Consider the following 9,049-nt stretch of genomic DNA (forward strand, 5'->3'; position numbering starts at 1 on the left):
AGCATTTTGTTTCCAGGTGCCATTGCATCCCTTTTAGAGAGCACTGTTACAAACAGTTGAACATTCAGTAAATGTATTCATTTAGCAGTTTGTGATACGTTTGTATCACTCAGCACATAACAGGTATAACACTGAACAAAAAAAATTGCAAACAAATTGCATCCAAGGAATTACTGTTATTTTCTTGAAAGAGTGCTTCCACGAGTGTAACTTGATTGCTCAAGTCAGACAATCAGAGAAGCAGAGGTGAACACCCACGTATCGTTAATTTTTTAATGAGATTGTCCTGCAATAGCATTTTATAAGACTGAGATTTCACACTGAGCCTTCCCCTCTACTTTTGTTCTCAGGCTGGAGATGAAGAGATAGGAATGCTTACACGACAGACATGCATTAAAAAAATAAAGCAGTTCCTTGTGTCAAGAGAGCTTACTGTCCTAGCAATGGAGCTACCAGGAGCTTGGGTACGAAGGCAATTTTATCTTCTTCAGAGATGCAAATACCTGGAATGTTTCAGATCCCATTTCTGCATTCAAGTAGTAGGTGTTTACTTGTTTTCTCTCTCTCACTGAACTCCGTGTTTAGTTCTCTAACTTGCATTGCTTTTTTCCCCAAAATAAATTCCTACTACATACAAACCATCACCAGAACCCTTTCAAGCATAAATTGCCTGTTATGCAATTCAAGGTGATTTGGCAGACAAGAAGTGAGAGTCTCAAAACAGAAATGGTAGAACACTGAGATAACCAAATGACAAATTAAAATGTAACAACAGAAACTGATCAGGGAAAAGGGGCAGAAAACTTTTATAAATACGCCAGCTTTGCATCACAGGGGGATGTGATGAGATAAAAGGAAGGAAACAACCATTCAGTGATAAGGAGAAGTGTCAGGGAAGTGACATGTAACAAAGGGGAGGACGGCCTCCCAAGGCACACCATGCACTCCTTGGGATTTCAGATGACACAGATGTGAGAACACACAAAGAAAACCACTGCTGAAGTCGGTGAATTGGGGAGGTGTGGAGCACACCAGAGAAGGAAGAAATGAAGATTTTTTTCCCCCCATTTCTCACTTCCTTTAAGAGCAATAATCGAGTTTTGATTTCCTCCACTTGTTACACAAATATCAGTTCTGCAATTGATCTTCATTAACAATAGCTTTCATCTCACCTAAGGTTTAACTGTAATTTTGTTTATGTAAATACTGTGTTACTTATCTCTAGAAATGGTGAAGTCAGAATCTGATGAATACACCAAGGCACAGAACTGCTCAAAGAAGTAAAACCGAGGCATGGTGTATTAGCTTTGCTGGCAAAATAAATTCCAAATAACCTCCTGAATGTTTAGCAACCACCAAAATGATCTCTTGTGAGAAAAAATAATTAAAAACAAGATTAATACAAGCAGATTTAATGCTTGTTGATTTAAATTATTCAAACAGGACATCTCAACTAATGTCAATTGACACGGCTATTGCACGGAGCTGACTACTGCTGAATTTTGCCAAGCAGGAGCAACACATCACACCTTCTCTGCAGCTGTCCCAATTATTTCTTTCCCTTAAGCAGAAAAAAAAAAAGGGGGGGGGGGGGGGGGAAATACCCCTACCTACATTAGAGATGTTACAGAGCACAGCCTCAACTGCAAAGCCTCCTCATAAGCCCTCCCATGCAGTGCCCTACCTGCAAGGGAAAGCCCTGTGTAAAGCTGCAGTGTGAACAGCCAGCTCCCCAGATCCCACCGCTCCCAGCCTGACACCCAAATGAGTTCAGGCACATTTTGTGGACTGGCATTAAGGACTGCACCCTGCAGCCAAAATGCAACTTAGTCTAAATTAGGAGCATGGTGTTAAGATAGGCCTGAACCCATTTAACCTCAGGAAAGCAGTCTCACGCTCCTCTGCTCCTAAGCTTGCTACCCCACCTGCTCCCACCACTTCCCCCAGGAGCACACAACACTTGTTTTTGGCAGCTAGGCAGCAGGATGGGGCTCAGCTCTCAGAGAAGCCCGAGGAAGCAGGAAAACAAGCATCAGGCAGCAGGGAGATGCAGGGTACCTACTGGCTGCAGGCTGCAGTTAGACAGGCTCAGCTGTATCTTGAAAGATAAATCACTTGACATTTGCACAGACTAAGCTTATACTTGAAGCAGTTGTCACAGGCTAGCTGATAGGTGTTAATGTGATAAGCCCTAATAAACTGATGATGAGTTTTAAGGGCAAATCTTTGTATTGTTTACCTTCAGCCACATAATTACACCCAGAGCAAACGAAAAGCTGAGTTCAACAGGTCACAGGGAGCTGACTGCTCAGATGGGCTCCGAGCCCATCAGCAGGGATTTTCATTCCCAACCACAGTTAACAAAACCCAGCCTACAGAGCACTGAGGCTGAAATTACCAAACAGGTCATTAAAAAGTAGAAGTCGCAGACTGAAAGGAAGCTTCTGTTGGCCACAGAAGTATTTTGCAGGTAAAAGCACTGGAGGCAGGGGCGGAAAATGACAGCTGAAAACTGAAATGATATCTGGGAAACTGAGTTGGAAAGTGCACCTGCAAGGAACAGCACTGTTTGACTCAATGGGCTCCAGTGGGGGGAGAAACATAAGACCTGAAGACAGGAAAGCTTTACAAAGAGAACAGATTTTAAGAAAATCTGCAAGGATTAGAATACGGTGTTATGCTACCTAGCACCAAACACTCTGGTAATCCCATCAGCCCCCTAATATACACAAAGACAAGTAAATAGGTAAATAAGTAAATGCATAAAGGTGCTGAACTCAAACTGAGAAGTTAACTTACACTGGGAATAATGCAGCCCCACCTGCACATCAGCCTTTGGTGCGAACCACACAAAGCCCATTTCTTCCTCCCCCAAAGAAGTCTGCTGTCTTTGCTTTGTGGGGCAACACAGACTCCTGGGTTTGCTGTGCTTAGACTTTCGGAAAAATCTTCTCAGGATTTTCTGTTTGTCTTCCAGAATATTTGTGTGGCTTGAACTTCAGCTCTCCTTTGCTTACCCCCTACGTTAGCCAGAGGTGTCCTGGCATCATCTTTGTTTTACACAGCCCTCATAAGCAACATGGAGGGTTTGACTGTAGGTTATGAGCACACACCCCACACACAGACCTCAAGTTTGGAATAGGTTCAGTCCACACATGGAGTCACTTATGGACAGGTCTCACCTGTTCTAACATGCACAATGGTGGCATGGAATGATGGTAGCTACGTGATCTCGTTATCTCATGACATTTGCTTGATGGCCTATTAAAATCAGCTGTTTTAAGTTCAGCATTTGGAAAGCGAAATTCATTCTACCTTAACTAATAAACTAGACAAAAGAGGTGCTGACTGCTCTTTATGAACAGTTTGAATCACCAAAAAGCTACACCCTAAAAAAATAAAAATAAAATATATATAAGATCCAGCATTAAGTTTATTATTATTTTTTAAAACTAACAATGTTCTCATTCCTGAAACTGCATACCTGCTCAGGAAGGCCAAAGGTCCCTTTTTTCCTCATTCAGATCCTTTAGTGGGGAGATGCACACTCCCTACCAGACCACTCTGATCATTAAACAGCACAGTGCACCTCACAGGATATCTGCTCCAGCATACTGGCTAAGGAATTAATAAAAAAACCTGCCTGTCACTTTATCTGGGAAAAGGTACAGCTGCAGAAGCTTGAAAACAGAACTGCTAGCATCTCCACTCAAATCTAAGTAAGAAGATTTATAATGAAAGACTGAGCACTTCGATGGAAGAGCAAACAGACTGCAAAGCTCTCCTCTAGATGCAATGGGAAGGCAGAGATGATATGCAGTCAGAAGTTTCACAAATTTAACTGTGAAACAACTAAGCATTTTTTTCTCCAGTCTAAGTTAACTACTTTTCTCATGTAATGTTCATTAATGTACTTATTCTCCTAGTTTTCTAGTGCTCTTCAAGCAGGTGTCTCAGATAGCACCAGGTAATGACTACTGATCAACACCTTATTATTTGACTGCTTTTCTTCTGACATCTTCCTAGAAGCCAAACAGGTTGGCAGCACAGCAAGCAACAGAACCTGACCTCCCTCTGACAAACTGAAGCTAACTGTTTAAAGCTCCTACAGGTTAATGCACATAGTTCAGTATAAATTTGCTAAGTGACAGCTAAAGCTATTTATTTATGCTCTGAAAGCAATCACCTGCAGCACTTCCATACACAAACTCAGCTGTAAAAGAAGCATGCTTCCCAGTAACCACGTCACAGCACACCTGGAGCACCACCCGAAAACACAAGCAGTAGCAGAGGAACTGCTGCACACACCTCCAAACTCTGATTTCACTGCAGAAAGCAAGTGGCAGCACAACTTCAAGGAACAGGTACCAAACAAAACCACTTGCTTTTATGCTGATGGTTACTTGTAATAACTAACCTCATTTATCTCCTTATAAATACGATGAACAAAAAAGGGCACGATCTGTAAAGCATGTAAGATTTCAACAAGAGATAGGAAGGCCAAAAGCAGAGCATTCCTGAAGCCTGAAACTAACATCCATGTGTTTATGGATGCAGCATATGCAGCACGAAGCCCCTCTACAGAAATATTATAAAGCAGCTATAAATTCATCTACTAAACAGAAATCAGGAGAATTCTTTAGGCATAAGGATGCACAAACTGAAATGCAAATGCAGGATGGGTGCACAACTTCCTTTTTTCTTGCTTTAAAAAGCAAGCACAGCCATAAAATTAATGATCCCTTCTGGTCTATATGCACATATTTTCAAGTGCTTTTGACTGAACTTTTTCTATTCACTGTATCAGCAAAAATGTTCACTGTGTTACTCTATATCAGCAGAAGTATCCAAACAAGAAAGCATGACTTGAGTAAAGTGAATGCTTCTGTCTTCAGAGGAGGAGTGAGCTGCTTCAGCAGCACTGCAAACCAGGTGACAAACACAAGTTTCCAATGCTACAACAGGAACTGAGTTACCGAAGGGATGGAGAGAATATGAACGAAGAGAAGTATTCAAATTTACTCTTCTCAGCCTTTAAAAATACTCAAAATTGAGCATTAAGTGTACGATCAGTAAAAGAGCATCCTGAGGCGATCACACAGGGACTGAGCATGAAATTCACTTCTCATCCACACTGTCAGCATAATAATAACCTGAAGCCATGTCCTCACTTTGCCTTTCAGCACTTCCTCCCCCCCAGACACCCTCAGCTCTGCCATGCAGCATCAAACTCGACTGTAGTGAGCAATGTTCAAACCAGAATTTCGAGGTGAGTGCTCAGGTACCAGGCAATCTAGTCACTATAAATTACCACCATTATTACTCCTATCAAGTGCCGCCACTTCCAAACAATTCCAGCAAAGTTAAATTCACTTCTGAAAGACTTCGGGCTGAATGTGCGTCTCATTAAGGAGGATTCTTCTGCCAGAAGATGTTTGCATGGTAACAAAGAGCATTCTTTCAATCACAAAACAAATAGCTAGGCAGTAACAAACAACACAAGGACTTCTCTACTCTGCAACTTTCCCCCCCTTCTATTTGGAAGGATTTGTGAGATACATTTCTCACTCATCAGCAGAAAAACAATACAAAATGCTCACACAGTATCTGAAACTCACAAAAGGACAGCTTCCTACTTTTGCTTAATTGAGCTCCCTCTTACATGAGATTAGAGAACACTCATGCTTTCCTACTCAGGTTTAATTCAGGATAAATGATAAACACTCGCTAACACAAACATACTACATACCAGAAGCCTAATCCCTTCACAGCTGGAACCTCCATGTGAGCAAGAAGAGCTGCTGATTTGTAAAACGCTTCGAGCACACATAAATCTTTAAGATACTTACATGGAAATCGTTCTGGGATTTTCATCAAGATCAGATCAAAACAAAAGTCCAATAACGATGCTCACACCCAAACTCCAGATGTGAGAACCAGCAGTGTGCTCCAACACCCTGCCTGCAACCACAGCGACTCTGCACCGCTTTAATTCATTATCCAAATAACTTCAGAAGTAGTTTTAGAAATAAGTGATAACAGTGAATCACCGCCAACTTTAAGCTGGCATACCAAATAATAGTACTACTTCAGAGATAATAAGAATGAAATCACACCAAAAAAAAATTAAAAGACGGGAACCAGAGTGCTTCTTTCGATGCAAAAATCTCAATCATGAACAAAGCAAATCATACACCTCTACTAGAGAGACGAGGTAGATACATCAAGCAGCTTTAGGTCCTGAAAATTTGTAAATACAGTTTTAGTCAGTATAGTCAGCATTGGAAGGCAGCCCTCAGCTCTAGGAACACTGAGCTCTGCGTGTGCAAGTGAACACCAGCCACCCCAACAACTCTCATAGATGCAGCCAGAGCAGGGGGCTGAGCACACAAAAAAAGAATCCTAGAACAGCCTGGGCTGAAAAGGAGCACAATGCTCATCCAGATCCAACCCCCTGCTGTGTGCAGGGTCACCAACCACCAGACCAGGCTGCCCAGAGACATATCCAGCCTGGCCTTGGATGCCTGCAGGGATGGGGCATCCACAGCCTCCTTGGGCAACCTGTTCCAGTGCCTCACCACCCTCTGGGTGAAAAACTTCCTCCTAATACCTAACCTAAACCTCCCCTGTCTCAGTTTAAAACCATTCCCCGAGACCCCTGAATAATGGAAATGTCAGAAAAGAACATGTGAGCAGTTCTCTTCCCCCAAAACTCCCTATAAATAACAGCAATATTTGCTATTAAAAAAAAAAAAAAAGCTGCCCGGAGTGAACTTCTCATACATTTAACTACAGCCACCTAAACCTGGAAAAGCCTTATGTGCCACTGACACAGAAATCTACACTGAGAATCATTTGTGTAGCACTGGGCTGAGACCCACCCCATAAACAGAGCAGTCAGCACACAGCAGTACCCCAAACTCTCCATCAATGGCACAGCTGAACACCGTGCCCTGATAACTTATCTCACACTGCACCTCTCTGCTGCTTCACATCGAGAGTCCTGCAGAACATAACCCCACACAGCCACACTTCAGGGCAGACACAGAACCACAGAATGGTTGGGTTGGAAGGGACCTTAAGGATCATGAAGCTCCAACACCCTGCTACAGGCAGGGCCACCAACCTCCATGTTTCATAGCAGCCCAGGCTGTCCAGGGCCCCATCCAACCTGGCCTTGAACACCTCCAGGGATGGACGGGGCATCCACAGCCTCTCTGGGCAGCTGTTCCAGCACCTCACCACTCTCATAGCAAAGAACTTCCCCCTGACATCCAACCTAAATCTTCCATACAGCCTGGCGGAATTTAGCACACCTCTCCTTACAGAACAGACAACGCTTTACCATCAACATAAGCTAAAATCCACACAGCAGCAACCAACCCAAAACTTCACCATCGCTTCGGCAGCCCGCGGGCAGCCTGGCAGCTGAAAGGCGAGCGAGCTTAATTCCCAACACCGTTTAATCAAAAACGAGGCGCTCATTTCAAACGAGCCACGTCTGACACACACCGGAGGCAGCAGCCGTGCTGTTCGGAGCTCCCCGCGCCGCCAGCACCGCTCCGCTGCTCCCCGTCCCGCGCCTCCGCACAGCGCAGCGCAGCCGCCGGCGGCGAGGCGCGGAGCACAGCTGCGGGACAGCTGCCGCACGGCGGGCACCGCGCTCCTCAGGGCTCCCAGCGGCGCTGCCACACCGAAAACCCCCCAGCGGAGCGAACCGAAGCTTCTCTCTACCCGACTTAACGGGGCGCTCGGCTTGAAAAGCCCCGGCGCTGACGAGCCCGAAGCCGACCGCACGGCGCGGCACGCCGCCGCCTGTCACACGCGCCGCCTGACCCGCAACCCGCGCCCAAGGCAAGCGGCTGAAGCGCGCTACGCCGGCTGCGCCCGCTCGCTCATTCAGAGACGCGCCTTGCGCCTTCCTCCTTCTTACGCTAGCGTAAAGGCCTCCCCCCCGCTAATCAAAACACTCGCGAGTCGGGACGCAAAGAAGATGGCGGAGCAGGGCCCGCTTACGGCGTCGGACAGCAGTTTACGCTGCGCTCTTTGCGCAGGGCCCCGTCAAACCCGTGCAGCGCCGCGGTGGGGAGCGTGCGTAGTGCGCTTGGTGAATGCCGATGGCCTATTTCCCGTGAGGGGAGGGGGGTGTCTGATAAACAATGGTGCCCCCCCTGCGCGGCTCCCTTACCGATTCCTCCTCTTTCTCCATCCCCGTGGGCATCTGCGGCACAGCCCGGTTGATGGAGACGCAGTCGTTGAGGTCGGGCATGTCCTTGCCGCGGTAGATGGGCAGCGGTTTGGCGGCGTCTAGCGCCCGGGCTCGGAAGGAGAGTTTGCTCATTGTCTCCCCCTCACAATAACACCCCGGGGCCGGGCGGGCGGGGGGGCCCTCAGTGCGGCCGCGCCGCCGCCTCCCAGCCGCTCCCGCACCCGGCCCGCACCACCATGGAGGGTCCCGCCGCCCCGGAACAGCTCTCCGCGGGGCCGCCCGTAGCTCACAGCGCACGCCCCGCAGCCCTAGATCCGCGCCGGGCTCGCTCGATCCGCTCCCTGCGCCATGGCAAACATGGCGGACATTAACCAAAGCGGCCAGCGATCCCGGCAGCCACCGCGAGAGTCCGGGGTGGGGGGGGGACGGGATGGAGGGAGGGAGGCGGGAGGAGGTGGCGGCCGCGCTGCGCGCGCAGCCAGAGGCGGTGCTGAGGGGAGCCGACGAGGAGTTGAGGGCGGGTGGGTGCTTGGTTTCTCTCAGCCTGCCCGGGGGCTCCGCTTTTCTGTAGCTGGGCTCTCGGCTCGCCGCTCGGCCCGAAGGAGCGCGTAGCGCTGAGGTGGCGGGAAGGCGACCCGCCCAGTCAGTCAGTGTCAGTCAGTCAGTGTCAGGCAGTCAGGCAGTCACCGCGCCCGTCAGCGGCTCTCCTTCACATTGAAGGACTGCAAGGAGTTTTGCGGGTGCCGGATTTTACCTTTAAAGGTGTTTTGTTTCGGTTTTAACTTCACGAACGGGAAAAATGTGACGATCAGGTGCTGCCCAGGCTGTGGTTCCTCGGGG

At 47.5% G+C, this 9,049-nt stretch overlaps 1 protein-coding gene across 2 annotated transcripts in view; it reads right to left on the reverse strand.

The window, feature by feature from the left end:
- Positions 1-8,620, reverse strand: part of EPC2 (enhancer of polycomb 2) — a 41,618-nt gene extending 32,998 nt beyond the window's left edge. The window contains exon 1 of one of the 2 annotated variants that reach the window (XM_090143488.1): positions 8,189-8,620. In XM_090143488.1, coding sequence (XP_089999614.1) covers positions 8,189-8,341 — 153 coding nt within the window. In that variant the 5' untranslated portion in view covers positions 8,342-8,620. The remainder of the gene's footprint in view (positions 1-8,188) is intronic. The other variant, XM_031590782.2, reaches the window with a different exon arrangement.
- Between the last annotated feature and the right edge of the window lie 429 nt (positions 8,621-9,049).

This window comes from Phasianus colchicus, chromosome 7, assembly GCF_987193195.1.
Source record: "Phasianus colchicus chromosome 7, bPhaCol1.hap1.1, whole genome shotgun sequence".
Taxonomy (NCBI): domain Eukaryota; kingdom Metazoa; phylum Chordata; class Aves; order Galliformes; family Phasianidae; genus Phasianus; species Phasianus colchicus.